This window comes from Etheostoma cragini, chromosome 16, assembly GCF_013103735.1.
Source record: "Etheostoma cragini isolate CJK2018 chromosome 16, CSU_Ecrag_1.0, whole genome shotgun sequence".
Lineage (NCBI taxonomy): Eukaryota > Metazoa > Chordata > Actinopteri > Perciformes > Percidae > Etheostoma > Etheostoma cragini.
The window spans coordinates 9752458-9772951 of NC_048422.1; the positions used below are offsets into that span (position 1 = coordinate 9752458).

Consider the following 20494-nt stretch of genomic DNA (forward strand, 5'->3'; position numbering starts at 1 on the left):
GCCCTATGTGGAGAATAAGATCAAGATTACTGTTGTCCAAACAAAAAAAGGATGTTGGGATTTGCAATCTCTGTGCGGGCAAAGAAGGGAAAGAATGAGGGAGTCAACATTGCCCCTTATGACATCATAAGGAGCAGGATTCCAGAATGGCCCATCTGAGCTTTCATTTTCTCAAAGGCAGAGCAGGATACCCAGAGCTCGTTATACACAAAGGCAGGCTGGGGGAATGCATATTAATGTTAGAAAGCCTCATAAAGTGACATTTTGTATGCCATGGGACCTTTAAAGTTGAGTTTTTGCCATACATCTGACAAGAACACCAGTCTCCCAGGTGAAAATCCTTGGTTTGTTTAACCCATCCACCACCACAACCTACCTCTTAATGCAGAGTCGCTCTCCATACTGCCTTGTAATACATGACATACGTAATATTGACACAGCTGGTGTGTTCCAGCTTCCAGTAGATGATAGCAGCCTACTGAGCCAAGAGAAGGGCCATATTGCCTCAAATCTATGGTACTAATAACAACTGATAACACCCATCCAATCAGCTGATAACTTTCAAAGCTGGGTATATTTCTTTCAAAATCATCTTCTCCTTTTTTTGGAACAAAGCATTTTGTTTTTACTGGAAACATTTTTCAAAGTGCTTCAACTGGTATTTTGTATTTTACTTTGACAGGACTTGGTCAGGATCATATTTTTAATCATGATATATATATATATATATTTTATGATTACAGTAGTGTGACATTCTGTCTCTCTGTCCTTTTGTTGCCATTTTCCATCCATTCACCCCCTGCCTTCGGACTTTCTCTCCTATCCCCAACACATGACTGCCCCACCCATCTACACACATGTTCCCACTTTCTTCATTATAGGCCCTGCCTACTCTCCCACCTGCTTCCACTTTCCCTCATCAGTTCTCAGCCACCGCTTCCCCCACCAGTAGAAGCATTTGGCTTTTTCCCTGTTGCCACTCTCCCTCACCCCTGTGACAAGTAGATAAGTAGATACAAATCCATACACTGTTGACTATAAAACCATTGTTTGTGGAAATGGACTAAAATGAAGAGGTCTATTTGCACTTCTCTTGGTTGTCAACCCTCCATAGTGTTTCAGTTTAATGAACATGTTTCACCATAGACAGCAATTGAAACAAGCAACAACTGGTAACTGCAGCCTGTCTGCTATATAATTAGAGCATTTTGAGAAAGTGCACCGGCTGATGCATTATCAGCCATCAGACAACTGCCTTGGGCTGTTTTGGCTCGCTTATTAAAGGGGCAGAAACACTCGGAACCCTGCTTTTATATGCTTTAATAGAGTCCTGCATAACACAAGCTCATACCTGAAACAAGATTTACAAGAGAGTATTTTAACTGAAAACAGGTCTTACTTCATGATGTGGAGACTTTGCCCTGATCTACCTTGGAGATTTAGCTTTAATGGAACTGCTGTGTCGCCCATCACCTATATTAAGTAAAGCCACACGACAGAAATGTGCCCTGTCACCATAGTGCAGTTTTTCATTGACGCCACCCAGATGCAAATACATGATTCAGCTACTTTTAACAAGCATCACTGAAGGAAAATGGTGCAGACAGTCAACATGTTTTAAACATGCAGGTTAGGTAATTGGTTGAAGTCAAGGTAGTCCTCTGATAATACAATACATAACATCAATACCGTACTATGGTGAAAAGACCAAGGACATATGCTGCAACCAATTTCAACCAGTAATAATGAACAGCCAGCTTGTGGCTTGAAGATAGTTCAGGATTTCAAACACTGTCCCTGATAACAAGCAAAAAATAAAGTGAATATCTTGAGAAAGGGCTTTGCCGCATTTGTATCCTAGTAGGCTGTACCTGTCAGTAAAGACATTGAGAGTTGATTTGTGAAAGCCTTGCTGAGAGTGTCATGAATTATTATCTCACCTCTGCATAACATACTTGGACCAGGGAATGTGAGTATATTGGCAGAAACTGGCAGAGAGGGAAAGCTTTTACTGGCTTTTGGCCAGTAAAAGTATTGGAAAACCACTGGAAAAGGTTGAGGGAGAAGTTTGTTGAATCCTTTACATCCCATTTTCAGCGTGGTAATTGGCCCTCTGAAAGTCTTTGTAACATATCCACAAGCACAAAGCAAAACACTTCATTCTCTTAGCATTGTGTTCAGTTTAATTTCTTTCCCTCACTTTTAACCAATTTATCATTGGACACAAAACATAAAAACCCCACTGGTGTTTCTCTCTCTTTAAGTGATGGGCAAAAATTCACAAAAAAATCCGACTCTTTTTAGTGTCTGGTAAATATGGGGTCATCCTGTCAAACTGTCCAAACGTTCACTCCCTATTAAGCCCCATTGTACCGAATTTTTGTTGTAGTTCCACCAGAGTTCCACTGGGGATGATCGCGAGTGAGTGCAAAATAAATGGGAGTCCATGGTGCTACATGGCTAAATTTGTCTCTGTCGCCTGATTGTCGTTTAAAAAATTCAACATTGATGATAGGTCGAATGTTGACTGAACAAGTACTAATGTGCTTTTGTTTTCAGGTTGAGTCGTTCTTGCTCATAACACACTTGCATTCTGCTAAAGAATGCTGATTGGTCAGTGAAAAACAGATTACAACCAGAGATCCCGCTTAATGGCATTCACAGCAACAGTTTTTAAGAGAAGATTTATTTTTGGGACTTTGGTCGTGATGTTTTCTGTCCGTGCCATACAAAGAGACAAAAGATTTCCCATGATGCACTGGGCTGAGCGGCTGCCTGTGGAGGCTCGATGCTTGAATTTAGCGTGGTTTAAAACATTAGCAAAACTCTTTCTAGCACTTATGTTGACAGGTAGAGCCTTACCTGTCAGCTGTGTTATAGTTGCTTTGAGAGAAAAAAGGAAGTGACTCAGAGCTTGCCGTAAATCAGTATTTCTGGTCGTATGAGGTGTATGCCGTCATTGGCCTTTTAAAAGGCTTTTTAGAATAAAATCAGCAACTTACAAAAAAATCCAACACCCAGGAGTGTATATTTTCTTTGCCTCAACTTTCGAATGCAACTTTTCCTGAGAAAAGTGTATTTTAAGTTCAGAAGCCGTACGTTATCCAGAGAGAGAAAGTTATCCGCTTATTAAACATTCTCTGGTAGTGTTCACTGCTAAGGGTTTGGCACCATGTGGTGTTTTCATGAACCTTATGAGGACCGGTTAATGCATTGAACAGTTCTTTTGTGGGACGGGCAGCAGCTGTGTTGTAGAAATTGACGGGCATGTACTATAATGGACTGTGTCTCAGAGAAAATAATGCCATAGTTTGAAAAAAGTATCAAAACTCGAAAGGTTTGTTACATTTAAATGTATCAACTCGACAGATGCGAATCTGTGTAGAGTTGGTCCACCCATCACTAATCCATTCAGCTTTGCCCTATCCATAAAATGAAGTAAAAGCATGTACAATTTTCATTCAAAACCTAACAAACAGACAAAAACAAACTTATCTTTGTCTTTAAACACATTCTGTGAGGTCAAAGGTGTGACATGAGGACAACACCAGAGAAAATACACTTCAGGGTAGCAGAGCAGGACAGAGATGACAAAGTAAGGTTAATTTAGGTTTGCGCATCAGGAGGTTTAAAAAGTACATTTTATAGAGGGTTGCTTTAAAATGTCAGTCCCAGAAAAAGCCCAGAAGATGTAAGATTTGTCACCCCATAAATTGGGAAAAGCGGATCAGTCCCAGTCCATCCGTCCATGTGTTTGTCTGTCCAGTCATCCGTCAAAAACATTGCAAATGCCACTGATCAGATTGTCAGAACACTCAAGGGCATACTTTAGGTCCACACTCCATCTGTCTTTTCTAGAATGACTGAGTGATTGCAAACAATAAAAATGAATTAGATGAATGCTGTGTAGTTCGGTAAGTGTTAAAGCTGAGCTCTCACCATCTACGTCAAGAAGCCGTCATTGCATTTCAACACTCGAAAAAGTGTGACATTTTTTGTTACATCTGCTACTTGCAGTGCACTTTCAGTACATATGTTGTATGTTTACAGGGCTGACCCTCAGAGGCTGGATGCTTTCATCATGGACAAGGCTCTGCTGGACTATGAGGTCTCCATAGATGCAGACTGTAAAACACTAACGGTCGGGAAACCCTTTGCCATAGAAGGTAAGACATGGCAGCTTGTGACAAATATACAGTATATGAAAAATATATGACAAATATCCTGCTTAATTAAGAGAATATATATTTACATATATTTCCATATATACACACATACAGTACATACAGGGTGTTATTTGCCAGAGGGGATGCGTGGAATTTCTCTCTCTCAATAGTGAATGAACAGTCTATAGTGCCGCAGAATAATAAAATCCGAGCAGCTGGTTGTGTTTCGCTGCTACAGAGCTCCGGGATACAGGCTAGCAGCGGCAGTTGTTTAGCCGCCAATAGGTGACTGTACGTTGGCTACAGGCACCGCCAGATGATGGTCTATTCAGGAGCCATGGAAGTTTTGAATTTAGGTGAATTTATACCGGAAAAGTGAGTATCATGGGGTGATGAGTTTATTTTAGGCACCAAAACAACTAGTTAAGTTGATTATAAGACTCCCGAGGAACAGGCTTGAAAATGTTGTATTTTATATGGACACCTCCACTTTTTTCATATAGAGATTATTTTTCCATTGAATACTGAAGTTCATAAATAAGTGTCTTGCCTTGCTACCACTATCCATGGTATTAAAATGGGGCATTAATTATTGCGCATTGTTGTGCATGATGACATTTTTTCACAAGTCGCATTCTGTATATAGGATTTCTGGCATCACAACAGTGTTGTTAAATATGTAATTTCAAATTGTTATATTTTTTTAGAACAGCCCTGAACAGCTGACATTTGCCCAGCAGTTAATCTTCTTGCTTTCAACAGCTTAGATCCTCTAACTGTCTGCTGTTAATCTCTGGTCCATTTAGCAATCTTCGTCCTCCCACTGTGAAGATGTTCCCATGGTGGTTGCCTCCATTACAGGCCACCACAGTCAAAGATTCCAGTACTGTTGTTAATTACTTAATGCACCCTTAAGCCTTCAGGACGCAATACAAATCCATCAGTGTACTTCCTACCGAGGCATGGTACTTCTGTTGCTGAATTTGAACTTTTCCCGGCTGTTTTGTTTTCAAAAGACAATGGTGCTTTTTTGAGAAGGACTGGCAAAATTTACCACGACTCCCTTCTGTTTGATCAGCTGTTATTTTCACAGCTATACACTGGTGAACACACATAACGGCAGAACATGATGGTCAGGTTCAAAGGATGTTTTTGTTGTGACAGAGGAATAATTGCATTGTATGTGTGTGTGTGTACATCGGTAGGCTATGGGATTGGACTCCCACAGAACTCGCCACTCACCTCCAACATCTCAGAGCTTGTTAGTCAGTACAAGTCAGATGGCTTCATGGACACGCTGCATGACAAATGGTACAAGGTTGTGCCCTGCGGGAAGCGCAGCTTCGCTGTGACTGAGGTAGGTGCAAAACCACCTTTTACTAACAACAGCAGTAATTGTATTGTGTACGACGAAGCATGTCAAAGACAAAAAAAAATGTTTAAAGCTCCACTCAATATTCTTATTTACAATGGATCAAATTCTAATCACAGATCAACAGATCTAACAATACTTGCAGAACATTATCCCCCAACTCTTCAGTTCCCCTCAGCTCTACAGAGCATTTTAGCATTTTGAGCTGATTGGTTTCTGTTTGGTTTTGCCTCACTGGTCTCATCATCCTCTTCTACCGTTGAAAAAGGAGGAGACAGAAAAGTTTACAACTATCCAATGAACATTCGGAGCATTTAGCAGCTAAAAAGCCAGAGGTTTTTCCCTAGGAGATAGTGGAGTCCAAATGGAAGTGAGAACTGGACATGTTAGTTCAATGGCTAGAAACGCTACCCTGGAAATCCACAGTTCTTGCGAGAGCGCAATTTGAATTTGCTCAGGGAGTCACTTTGGCATTGAGTAACAATGCTCATTAACTATGCACTTGTAGCCTTGCTGCACCAATCACATTGGTGTATCTGATATCACCAGAGGCAAGCTGATCAAATGACAACAGTTTGATCTACCATTCAGCTGCGCCAGTGGCTAAGCATATAGGGCTCTGGATACGTCACCCCATGTGTTGCTGTGATTGGTTGTAGTGTTATCCTGTTTTGTGCAGTGAGATTTTCAAATGCACGCTTAGTGCCGCCCCTCGAGATGGGCCACTTTCATTACTCAGTGCCAGACCCTTAATCTTTCAGATTTGGGTCTGGATTTCTAGGATACAGAAACACCACTCTAAATGCTAATGTTGCTCAGACTTTGCTGGATGTGTAAATAGGCACCTGACACATCTGCTACAACAACTTTATTAGGAGGTAACACATCATTGTTTAAATTTGGTAAAGCTGCAGTACAGCTTTACATATAGCCTAGATAATTATCACTGTGTTAATGTAGTAAAAGTAGCAAACGTAACAAGTAGCCTCTTGTAGAAACAGGCACTTCTTGTCTTAAATGAACTCTCTCTCCAGTTATTCCGGATTCATAACTTAACATATCATCATTGTACAGAAGTAGCTTTCCTGTCACGGTCCTTACCTCGCCGTTGTCCTGGCTGTTCTCTCAGAATACTTTAATTGGTCCTTACTAATTCAGACGCCGACCCCAGACCCTCCAGCTGCTAACCGAGCTGTGTCCCCATAACTTCAGTCCCAAACAGTCCAGGCTCCGTGGTCCATTCTGTTCTGCTATTACCAAGCACTTAGCTCTCGGAGCAGGCTGGCCGTCTCTCCAGCCAGCTGTGACTCTGGAAACCCCAGAAGTGGCTCCTAGCTCGGGGCTGACTGCACTCTCACTATTATCAAGAAATCATTAAAAACTACCTTTGTCTTCCAAAAAAAAAGAAATTCATGTCCCTCCCTTTTTTTCTTTTTTTCTTAACTTCTTTGTGCAAAGGCATGTAAATCCCTGCTGGTTGCTCATTATGATGTGTAATTAAGAAGCACTCATAGCGTGTCTTTGAATAACAGCCTTACCTAAACAAAATACATAAATGCATGACTGTAAATGACTTTTGAGTAGCAGAAGTAGCACACTGCAGTGTTACAGATTCAGTGACGCCGAAGAAAACCATTTTCCCCTGTGTAACAGCTGGACGTGTCGCAGATGCTATCTACTGTTGCAGACATTTAAATTGCTCCAGGTGCTTTTTCATTTTGCAGCATCATGCCTCCACCTGCCATCAGTGACAGCAGAGAAAGCTGCTTGACCAGTTTTTTTATTCACCTGTAGTCGTTTAATTTCATATATTAGTCGGGTGCTGTGCAGAAATCACAGAACGATTAAAAGGTACACACTTCTAGTTCTTATGGTAAAGATAACATGGCACAACAAGTGATATAAAGTATGCATAATTACTATGAATCAACCTAAGCTCATAGTAGCGTGTTCTTGTCCACTTACAATGTGCTCTCAAATAGAACACTGGACACTGGAAATTCATGTGATATAAACAATATGGATTACTGACCAGGCTGGCTCAGTAAAGTCTTGCTCAGCATTCTATATATATTTTTTTTTGCAAACTTTTATTCCGATGAAAGCCTGGGATTCTGAAAGATGATGCATTGGCTTCAGCGATGTCAGCCTAACTCTCTGGCATCCGTCCAGCTCTCTGTCACCCTAAAGACGTTGATCCCATTTGAAGTAATAAAATCAATACCAATAAATGACATGTTATTCAATTACCTAACATTAAGAGGGCCAAACTTAATATTACCCTGAAATAAATTACGATCAAAGGGACGAAGATAATGAGTGGTATGTGTTTTATTGAAGTTATTTCAGAAGCAAATTTCTGCAACTAATCAATGAGTGTAGTGAACCAAATAAGGTAAAAAATAAGTGCAGGTTTTGGATTATATCACTTTGAAAAATTATAGTATTACATTGGAGCGTGCAGTGAAAAGAGACAGGTAGTGTGTGTGTTGCCAAAACTTTGGTAGAATACAAACTTAAATGTGCTGATCCAAGGAACGCCCTCAGCTGTGAGAAATATTGGAGTGGGTTGATGCACAATAACTTACACTTCTTTTTACTGGAGCAAACTATTAGATTAGATTATGTAATTCATCCTCTGTAAGCTTGTCTTGCTCTTAAACCACTTAACTTAACTCTTATTCCAATTAATTCCCACAAAGTTGAAAATATCTTCCCCAGCAGTGAGATGTGTCTCTCACAGTCTGTATTGCTGGAATTCCCAGGAATCATCAGCTCCCATTCTCCAAAATGTCATTACAGCTAGCTTGCCAAGTCACAATACTCTGCAATAACGAATTTAATCCATCATGTATTTTTTTTTTTTAACCAGCTTGACTTTATAATGCAATCATTGCAGCTGCTGCTGTATCACAAGCTGTTCCATACTCAGCAATAAAGAGAATATTCGAATGAGAATATATTTTTGCAGTAACAGCATGGGGCGCTTAATTCAGAAATGTGTTATCATCATAAGGAGATGACCGCACTTGCCGACTCATGATAGGAGTTTTGTCCATAGTGACACATTTGGAATACAATGAGTGACAATTAAGATGTTAGGGGGGAAACGTGTGATATATCCCAGCGTGAGAGTGTTTTTCTGAGGAATATCAGAAAGTTATTTAAAATTAAACTGTATTTTTGGATGGGAAGGAACTGAAGGAAGGTTATAACTTATTTCAGATGTCCAGAAAAGTCTTTATTTTCTCTTTGAAAGACAATGCTGAATTCAGTACTGAGAAGTGCACAGAAAGTGCTGTTTTTACTCACTTTTCCACTGCTTCCAGGTGTTGATTACTTCTGATATGAGTGAAAATAGCGTTTGAGCCATGTCTCCTCGCACTCATTGTGTTTTTTTTTTTGGAAAGCTTTTACAACTGCATCTGCAGTGATTGTGGTGTTATAAAGTCAAGTAATGGGGGGGAAATATACATGGCACATTAGCATTTGTCAATGCAGTGTTTTGTCTATGCGGGCTGTTTTTAGTGGAATTTTGAAAAGAATACAGATGACTCCTGGGAGGCCAGGCAAACTTGTAATAGAAACAGGATAGGGATTTTTGACGGAGGTGAATACAGTACATCAACGGGGTCACACGTTCCATGAGAAATAACAGAAAATAATTATCCAATCACACTATAGTGTTATCATTAAAGTGTTATTTTTGCATACACAAACCAAAATCTACTTCTAAAAACATCTAGGATTGTTTCAATTCATTTTTATTTCATAATAAACATAAAACACAAGTAAACGAGAAAGTAGATTGCTAGTAAAGTAACGTAAAAAATTAATAAAATATCCTAATAGGTAAAATAGTTGACATTTTCAGACTGTCCTCTTCAATTCAATATATTTACAATGTCAAATCATAACAACAGTTAGACACTTTACAGATAGAGCAGGTCTACACCACACTCTATAATTTATAAAGTCCCAACAATTCTAGTGATTGCCCCAAGAGCAAGCAACAGTGCAACAATAGCGAGGGAAAAAAACTCCCTTTTAGGAAGAGACCTCGGCTAGACCCAGGCTCTTGGTAGGCGGTGTCTGACGGAGCCGGTTGGGGATATGATGAACAGTGGCAATAAGAGTCACATGAAGATAATGGAACAGTGACAAAAAAATGGTAGTAGTAGAAGTTCATGTCATAGCAGTGCACTGGCGTGACAGGCGTTACAGTATGTTATGTGGCACAGCAAGGCATAGCTGGACTTAACAGGGTTCAGCCGGATACAGCAGGGCAATCCAGAACCATTACCTTATAGATTGAGTGTGTAAGCAGCTCATAACAACCCATAATAAGTTTGTTGCTAGGCGGCAACCTTTTATGGCTGTTATAATTATGGCAAGATCAAACAAGGAAGCAAGGTAACAAAGTATAAGAGCGCCAAATCCTGTGTACGGACAGAGTTTGGCCTAGTGAATGGGTCAAGCAAACACAGGACATTTACTCAGGAGACAACGATTTGTTTCCTGTGTGAAACCATAAGTCAACTGACACTTTTTGAAATGAACCGACTTTTACCGACCTTAGTCCATGATGATGATCATCAGTGTAATTTAACGTTACTCATTCTAAGCCAATCCCTGAACTATTTTTGTTGCCTAAACATAACTAGTTCTGTTTCACAAGTTTAAATACGTGTTTAAAACTGCACCCGTTACATTAAAAAGAGTCTTGCTTTGCCAGACCACAGTGCTGTGGAGGAGGGTCTGGCTAGTCCACACAATAGTCCAGTATACCAGAAAAACGTGCTCTGGTGTATTCGCTTTTCTTTAAACCAATCACAATCGTCTTGAGCGACGCTATGCGTTGCAAAAAGCCACCATGACTCTGCAAAACAGCCTCAGGAAGGGAACTTGTTTTGGGGGAACATGTTTATGTAAGGCAACAGAAAATTGTGATTCATGAGATAGTCTAGCTAGCTGTCTGGATTTGCCCTGCAGAGAACTAAGGAACAGTTAACCATAGTCCTCAAGAATTGACTTTAAAGTCAGTGTTGAGTTTAAAATTCTGGTGGAATGTCGTGGATATAGACCACTTTAAATATAACGGTCTATGATGAAAAATGACAGTTGACCAATTCTGTTGTTACCTACTTTTAGGTTATGAGGATGTGTTGGATAGCAGGGTCATTGCCATTCCATTGACCTTAAACCTGTACCTGCTATATGTATTGTATGGTGTGACTTGCATGAGACACAAAACTGTACACAGAACATGGGATTTTCAAGATGAAGCGCTTGATCAATAATTCGACACAAACAATGACTTGTCTTGTTATCTGACTGTTTTACAAATATGCAGCACAACCTGAGGGATTTTTTAATCATTGTACTTCCCAGAGTTTTTCAGACAACTCCTCCTCCTCTATCAGAAGAACTGGATATGCATCTATTCTTCTCTGTGTCTCCTTCTTTCTCACTCTCTAACCCTGTGTCCCCCCACCCCCCCCCCCAGACGCTGCAGATGGGCATAAAGCATTTCTCTGGTCTTTTTGTGATGCTCTGTGTGGGCGTGGCCTTATCTCTACTGACCACAATAGCAGAACACATTGTGTACAAGCTGGTGATCCCGAGAGTCAAGGAGCCACGCTTCAAATACTGGCTGCATACAAGCCAGGTACTGAACTCAAACACAGATCCACACATTTACAACGCAGTGAAGTACCCTTTTCATTACGAGTTGGTAAACAACCACATTACAATAACTGCAAGAGGTATACTGATTATGTTGTTACAGTAAGTGAATGTAGCCATGACCGAATGTCAAAATACTCCATTGCAATTGTTTGTTATGTACTTTTACTTTAGCAAAGTGTACTTACTAGTGCAGTCAATTTGGTTCTTATAGTTCTCTCGCTCTCTGTATTTCCTATGAACACACATATGCAAACAAACAAATGTATGTCCCAAATAAAAAAGTATTATCACAGGGAAACAGACAAAATCGTTTCAGCATGTGAAAGCTAATGTTGCTTTTTTTCCAGAGATTACACCGGGCCCTCAACTCAGTCTTCATTGATGACAAACTGCCGACAGTTACCAAGCCGGAGAAAAGGTACCGTCCTGAATCATATGAGGCTGGGCTCAATTCATTTTCAATAAAATAAATCCAGAAGACAAGTACATTGCTGTAATATATTCAGACTTAATGTAATGTTTTTTATGAGATTTAAGAGAAATCCCGTCTCTAATGGATTGAACTTAATATGAAGTGAGCCTAGTAGTGTTGCAATAATTCATGACCCATTTAACACATTTTGTTGTGACTGGGGATTCAGGCTCATTAAAACTTGTTACGTAAAGACACATAAGTAACAGGCTTGCCACTGATCTACTGCAGCTCCAAAATGTAAGTAATGCTGTTAGCTTATGTTTCCATCCCTGACCGTTGGTAATCACTGTTTCTTCACAGTCAGTGGAGCTAACTCTCCAAACAGGGGCCATTATTAATAATAATCTGACTAAATAATTAACACATCACTGTAAACACTAGAGTAAAAACATTAATGCCTGTCTCCAGTACTAAAGTCTATCACATCTTTCATGTTGATTTTAAGCCCCTAACCCTAACCCTTGTCCTCCTCAACCAAGCGTAAAAATGTTTTCTTGATTTATTTTCTTTTTCAAGTCGCAGCATTTCAACTCATTTTATTTAAACTCAAATTTACAATGCTCATTATAAAAGGTGAATGGGAAACATGTATTTAATATGCTGTGTTCCTTGTTTTATTGTGTCCTTTTGTCCTCCCAGAGTGGTATCAAACCACTTCACCCTGTAACAAATGCAATTTATTTTACCACCACTTCAAATCATGAAATACCATAACACAACTGCATTACAGATGGCACACAAACTGATTCCGTGGTATCATTATATCACATATGAGCACATGTGCCGTAACTTTCGCTCACCTCGAAAAAGCATTTCAAGCGGCCAATTTTCCAAACAGCCGTTGGCCAAATGATCAGGCTGCGAATAAGTGACATCAATTAACATCCAAATGGGAGTAAGGGGACCCATTTTTAATTTAGAAGCTAAATACATATAGATTGGTCAGTTTGTTGGAAGCTAATTATCAGTAAGGGAAATTAAGGAAATAATCTCATGCTGACGTCAAAGAGTATTGTTTGGCTCAGTGGGTGAGACAGGGAGAGATTTTGTCAAATCGTGAAAGCTTCTTTTTGGTCAATTTCAGTGTCTTTTCAAATATAGCATAGGTGCACTTCAGAAGGGTTTATGTAATTAATCTGGGCCATTTTTTGACACCACTATACAGTGTGTGTCACAGTGTTGCCCGTATCGTTCACATTTGTCCACTGCATAAATTGCTATTTGACTATGGCGCTTTACCATCAGATAAGCATGTGTGAAATCAAGGCAAGCAAAACATGTAATGTATTACTCTTATTGAGGGGACATAAAAAAAACCTTTATTTTGCTTTTACTAAGCAGAAGAGTTCCGTTTCATCTTTTTCTGTTTGATTCTTCTGTCTGTTCTACCTCACACTGTACCAATGCCTACTTAGCACCACACACTGTGGAGACACTAAGGTGAAGCACTCAAAATGGAGATGAAATACACGCGATAATTATGGATCCCACGCCATGTGACGGATGCCTGTGGTAATAAGGATAGATGACCTACTGCTGCATAATTAGACTCATTCAGTCAAGCTCTTCTGCATCATGCCTGCACGTTGTCTAAGAGTCCGAAGTTATTACCGTCATATTGTCGGTGTCCCGCCAAAACTGTGTTGTCAGAAATGTCCGTTTTGCAAGCACAGTGCTGAAATAGGATGAGCCCCATTCTTGTGTATAAGATTTTATGCTGTAAAATGTTCCAGCTCGGGGTCGGTTACAAGAAAATACACCAAGACATACCACTACAGTAAATCTTTAAAAAAAGTGCTGTGTATACGTTTGCGTTTCATCAGCATAAAAGGAGGCATTTGTTACCAAATGGACCATATGGGTAAAAAATTTATTGGCTTAAAAGGACTACCTAGGATAGAACCATAAAGTATTTAATTTCCTATCTGCACTCACAAGGGTGTGGAAAAGCCCAGAAGTATCAGAGAAGTATCTGTCTGCGAGAATCAGAAGCAGGGCCTGTAATACCATGAAACACTCCCTGATGTCCAATTAAGATTTTTTGATTTACTATCAAACGCTGTGGAAAGGTCATGTAGCTCTAGAAAAGACCTCTAACTGACACTAAAACAAGATCAATTGTCACTTCTAGCAGATCAGCAATATCAGTTACAATTAAGCTGCTATACTCTCTTTGATATTAAGTTAGCATTTGCACATTACATTTCCTTCCATTTTAAAGCAACTTTGCTCTTTTACTATTTCCTGTTTTGTTTAGTATGCCTAATTTTCCTAATTGAAAAAAATCTATAAATATATACTGTATATACAGTTGGGTTCAGAATAATAGCAGTGTGTTTAAAAAAGTAAAGAACGCTCAAAATCCTTAGAATAGCTTTTAATTCCATAATATCAGTGCACTGGGAACACTGCACATTCAAAGAAAACTGAATATTAGGCTGTTCAAATAAATAGCTGTATTTGCATTTTTCTTAACAAACTGAAACATTGACTGTATAAACTGAAAAATGTCTCAAGGGTTTGCTTTAGTTTGAGTCACTGCACTAATATTTAGTGACATAGTACATAGACTCAACCAACTTCTGGCACCTGAGAACCACATTCCACAATTCCTCTGCATGACTGGGTTTTACGTCCAAAAACGCATTTTTGATGTCCCCCCACAAGTGTTCAATGGGATTGAGGTCCGGGGATGGGGCCGGCCACTCCATGACATCAATCTGGTTCATCTGGAACCAAGACTTTGCTCGCTTACCAGTGTGTTTTTGCTCACTGTCTTGTTGAAAGACCCATTTCAAATGCATTTCCTCTTCAGCATAAGGTAACAGGACCTATTCAAATATTTTGATGTATTAAAACTGATCCATGATCGCTGGTATGCAATAAATAGGCTCAACACCACATGAGAAACATCCCTGTAACATGATTTTTGCACCACCATGTCTTACTGTCTCCATTGTGTGCTGTGGCTTGTATTCAGTGTATGGGGAGGGTGGGGGGGGGTCTGACAAACTGTCTGCGGCCCCTAGACCCAAAAGGAAGAATTATGCTCTCATCAGTCCACAGAATGTTGCGCCATTTCTCCTTTGGCCAGTCAATGTGTCCTTTGGCAAATTTCAACCTATTCAGTACATGAAATGCCATGTCAAGGCATTTGAAATCATTTTGGCTGAGCAGCCTATAATTTCTGCATTTCTTTATGTTTTCCCCTCTCCAATAATCAAGTCTTGAATCAAAGTCCACTGTTCCTCAGAGCACTGTCTGGAACGACCCATTTTGCAGAGTATTTCAGTGTGAAATGACTATAACCAGCATGCACAACACTTGCTTCCGTTGTTCCTTAAGTGTGGGCCATAACTGACACCTGTTTCTTCACAGTAACAATTACTTCACTAATTGAACACAACACTGCTATTATTTTGAAAAGCCGCTTTCAATTTCAGAATCAATTACACAGAATGGGTAGCATGCATGTCATGACTGTTGGGTCTGTTGGTTTCTATGACTCTACAACACTCACTAGTAAATTATTTGCCATGTAGAAATACTTCTACCAAAAAGAAAAAGATTTATGAGGTTCGAACTGTTGGACTGCTGTGTGAGTGTTTGTGTGTGGTGTGAGTGTTTGTGTGTGTGTGTGTGTGTGTGTGTGTGTGTGTGTGTGTTTTAAATATGTAATTTCTGTTTTGCACACCATTCCAGCTGTGTGTCATTCTCAAGGTATAGGAAACAGCTTGTATTGTGCTTTTGATTCTACACTTCTGAGGGCACACACATTTTCCTTCAAGAGTTCAATTTCCAGGCAACCAGAGCAGGGTTGCTGTGTCAACATAATTGGGCAGGGATTGTGTTTTCCTGTGTCTGTCCTGCTGTGAGATTGTTGTTTTGCACATCAACACCACAGTTTAAAAGAAGTGTAATCACTAACAGCATCTATCTGCTGTTTAGTAACAGTCTACTCAAAGGTGCAGATGTACGTTTCTGCTGTTTGAGGTTCAAAACAATCAAATCGCTCATGCACAAGATAAACGTACTGCACTTGCCATAGCCTACATCACTGGCTATGCAGATTTGGAAAAAGCAGTCAAAAGCATGTATTTCAGCCTTATAGGAATTTTACAGGGACGACCTACGCACAATTTCCAGGGATTAGAGATCAAAATTTTAACTACAATTACACAGCATTAAAACATAGGAAAAGTAATAAATGCCACTAGCTATGATTCCATCCACTTGTCAATCAAATTATCTGAAGTTCAGTAAAAAAAACTCATGCGAATAAAGCTGGTGAAGGTGTGTTCCCATCCAACAGCTTTAAAGCAAATATAAACCTGTGCTTAATGGCGTCACTTGCCGTTTTGCGGTCAAATAGTTTTGAGGCATTTTAAGGTGTTTTCATTCATTTTCGCACTAAATCGCACAACAGTCAAGCCAACACTTGTGAACAAAGTTTTTCTAGAGAAAATGGATTGCGTCGTCTACCAAAAAATGATTAATATTACACAAGTTGCATTAGTGCTTATGTGCCAGCTGATAGCCACATATCAAGCTATAAAAAGAAAACAACAACCCTATCAACACATTGCTATGATGATGCAGATGTTACTTAGCTTTTGTTGTCCCTCCGGCACCGCTGCAAGACAACTCTCTTTTTTGAGACATGTCTCACTGTTTGAGCGCCATCCATTTACTCCGGAGGACGTCCCACGGCTTGTCTTAACGAGTTGCTTGCGAGTTCCTAATAAATTATGGCATTTCTTAGATTCTTCTAAATCTAATCTAGAATAGCCGTTTTTATATTACTGTTTCCATAAGGCATTTTTCATTCAATTTCACTTAATTCAGATAAAAGCGTGTGGATGGAAACATAGCTACAGATAATATTCTGTTAACAATCCAACTCAATCCGACACCACTGAGGCTGTGGTACACAGCTGCTATAGTACACCCTTAAAGCAAAATAACAGTAGCTGCGTCCATAAGCGACTATTAATAAGCCAAACAAGTTATAATAGGCATGCACAGGAAAGCATACAAGCACAGTAAAATGAAGTTATTTAACCATCTACACATAGCATGGGCCCACCCATTAAAAGTTAGATTTGTTTTTCATTTACCATTTGTTACTTCTTTAAGAGGAAAGTGCCATGCCCGGTACCCTCTGAACTGCTGTATACAGACAGCGTTGCTGCAGTGTTGGCGCTGTCCGCCAGACCAATTTTTTTACATTGTGCTTGATAATGGCCGTCAATAACCGAACACATGCCCTGTGTTAACAAAGGAAGGGATTTTGTCCACAGAAACAATAGGGGGCTTTTAATTTGAAATGTGTATAGAAATGTAGTCTATATAGTAAAAGGTTTAATTTCCGGGATTGTTCCGGTGCCGCCGGATATTCCCTATGTCCCTAATTTTTCACTATCTTTGTGTTGTGATTCCAAACTTTGGTCAATTTATGAGGACTATGGTTAACTGCTCCTCAGATCTCTGCAGGGTAAATCCAGACAGCTAACTAGACTATCTGTCCAATCTGAGTTTTCCATTGAAAGACTTAAACAACATGTGGCTCCATCCAGCAGAGCGCCACCCAAAATGATGTAATTAGTGTAAATAAATGCCAAACAACCACAGGATGTTTTTTCTCCCATCCCAGAATGATATGAGGACTAGTCAGACCCTCCTCCGCAGGGCTATGGATGTCAATACGACACTCAACAGCTCATTTGAACTGTCTATTTTGGATGAGAACCGCATGTCACACAGAAAAAAAATAGGCTACACTCTGACTCTCAAGCACCCAAGGAATCAGTGCCTACAGTGTAGAAGACCTTAACGTTGACACCCTCCACAAAGTGACCAAGAGGTCATTTCAAACTGTAAAGCCTGCTAGTGGGGTGTCAATAGCTTGTTCTAGGACACTTTAGCAGGGCGCGTGTCTGTCTGGTGCACCCATGCTTGTTGAAGCACAACCTTAATCACTGTGCCACAAGCTGACAGACATCTGTACTGACAGATGGGTCGGGAAATGATAACCTTTATTTATTCAGGGAGGGCCAGTGAGAGCTAGCTCTCTTTTCCAATGATGCCCCGATTTCATGATAGAAAGGGATCGGGAAGTTGTATTTGTCATGTGTCTAACAAATCTAGAACTACTTTACAGCAGGTTGCAAAGGACATGTGTAAAACCACTTCTTATGGAGAAAAACATCTGTATTTATTTAAGTACATATTTATCTGCAAACTGGAAGCAGGAGGGACCAGATATCGCTAGTGAAGGAATCTAAAAACTTCAAATTGTGGGGAGAAGGAGGGATCTGAAAAGGAAAAAGGGAGCAAGGTTACCTTCGGCAGTTTAAAAAAATGTATTAATCTCACCGTAAATGATAGAGACAAATGGTCTGAGTTGCAGCTTTGTTCATAGGTTTCTGGCCTCTTCATATACGGAATGTAAAACAAAGAGCTCTTTTTGTTTTTAGACGTAGACGTAGACATATATGTTCACTTCTTCTTTTGGCATCTTGGAAATGAATGATGTTAAGAACATTCTAACATTGCAGAAAGAAATAATGATTTGTATTTCAGCATGCTTTTCGTCTGCTAAATACCCTTCGCCAACACTTCTCTTTCTAACCTTGATGTCATTATTTCTTGAGGCAATCTCTACCCAGCAAACAATGAGCTGTTGGTGTGAAATGTTGTGAGCTGCGTCTCACTCATCATTTCCATTCATAGCAAGGAATTTCAATGAGCTCCTCTCTCATATGTGACACATGGACTCCTAAATGCTAAGAAAAGCAAGTCAGAGGCTGGATGGAAGAACAACAAATGAATAGGGTTTCTAATTTATGGGTAAAAGAGGCTCTGCTTAATGATAAGAATATTCTATATGTGCGTCACATTTTTCAGAGCAGTCACAAAGTGCTTTCAGTATGAATGAATAAAAGAAACATAAGATTATTCATCCATAAATGGAAAACCCATGCACGCATAGTAAACAATGTCAAAGAAATAATAATTAAGAAAAGCAAGTCAGAGTTTCAGGCAATGATTTTAAAGCCCAACATTTCTACATTCCTAATGGAACAAAAGCTCAGCCAGCTATTATTTTCAATCTAGATGTTAGAACGGCATACCTGGGACCTGGCTCAGGTCATCAGGCTGAAAGAACATCTATGCTATATAAAGCCTAGCACACTAACACCAATAACTAATGCTTTTAACACTTACTTAACCACAATACAAAATATTATCTCTTCCCCTGCAGCCATGACGTAGGCACAGTCACCTGCTTGTCAAAAGGTGCACGTACCATTTTAAGATAAGATGCTTTTCATGTTCTTATATTCTGATGTCCCATCCTTCAGCAGAAGGTGGCTTTTGATGTCAGGAGTATCTCATTAGATTCTTCTTGTCACTTATTTTTGTTATCACTGGTGAAAAACACATTTGGTTCAGAGAGGCTTCAATTCATTTGAGAGGGGTCTATATTCTCTATTTCTTAAATGAATTCATGGTTATTTCTCAGCTTGCAGATCTGGTCCAAGGGATTTGAAACGTTTCTTTCTGAGAGAGGAAACCAAATGAAGTTATTTTCTCTGGCAAGTCAGAACTATCAGATGACTGCAGGGAACATTAGAGTTGAAATAGTCTGGCTCTGTCAGACCTTCCTCCACAGCATAGAGGAGCAGGGTCTGGCTGGTCCACATAGCATAGGATGGGAGGGAAACATGCTGTGGTGTATTGGCATTTCTTTAAACCAATCACAATCGTAATGGGAGGCGCTAAGTGCCAGACAAAGCATCGGCGCCTCTGCAGAATGGCTCCAGGGAGGAACTTGTTTCAATGGTGGAACATGTGCACATTCAAAAGTTGTTTTAGTCGTAAAACAGACACTCAGATTGGACAGATTGTCTAGCTAGCTGTCTGGATTTACCCTGCAGAGATCTGAGGAGCAGTTAAATATAGTCCTCATAAATCTACTGGAGTTAAAAAAAATACCAACAGAAAGAGTAAGGAATTGGACATCTGGCCGAAAAAAAGGACATATGGCTGCAACAGAGCGATCCCGGAAGTGCAAGGTCATGGATATAGACTAGAGTTGTCATAAATGTACTGGTGCTTTATATCCTGGATTGTGTTTTATTTGTGATTGAGAGCACAGAGAGTGATTTGGAATAATGCTGAACGGGTATGTTTGTAAAAGGTTTCTTTAAAATGATATTGTACCATAACTCTACCATTGAAATCCAATAAAAATCTGTTTACCACTCTAATAAATTCTTATGAATATAATTTCTCCCTAGAATTAAAAAACTTTTCTTGTTTGATTTGTTTGAAATACAACTTAGAATGTCAACTAACTCAACACTGAGTGTTGTTTTTTAATTAAAGATGAAATGCCATAAAGTTGAGTGTATGTATATATATATTTTTTTTTCAGAACAATAATTCATGACTACATGTTTCTAATAAATTATCTAGACAGAAGTGTGGTCTGCCTCCACCAAAACATTCCCATGGCTTGGGGAAGCATGAGAGCAAGGACACTTACTGGTATTTTCTCTAAACCCAACATGAAACCAGCCTTGTGTAATATCCAATCATGTATTGCTGATGCGACTTTCTTCTCTCTATTAAGTGCTGTTGCTGTGCAAAAATTATGAAATAAAAATGAGGGAGAGACTTTGGGCAAAGATCCAAAGTAGCTTGAGTTGCATAAGTAAAAAAAAAAAATGGTTAGCGCAATCAAAGGAACAGATATGTGGTCAAGGACAACCACAGCCGGCTGTTTTT

At 39.6% G+C, this 20494-nt stretch overlaps 1 protein-coding gene across 1 annotated transcript in view; it reads left to right on the forward strand.

Annotated features, from left to right (window-relative positions):
* The window catches only part of grin3a (glutamate receptor, ionotropic, N-methyl-D-aspartate 3A), a 52841-nt gene that overhangs the window by 29623 nt on the left and 2724 nt on the right, over positions 1-20494 (forward strand). Inside the window, exons 6-9 of the mRNA XM_034896764.1 lie at positions 4051-4166; positions 5372-5523; positions 11045-11206; positions 11574-11644. Of these exons, the coding sequence (XP_034752655.1) occupies positions 4051-4166; positions 5372-5523; positions 11045-11206; positions 11574-11644 (501 nt within the window). The remainder of the gene's footprint in view (positions 1-4050; positions 4167-5371; positions 5524-11044; positions 11207-11573; positions 11645-20494) is intronic.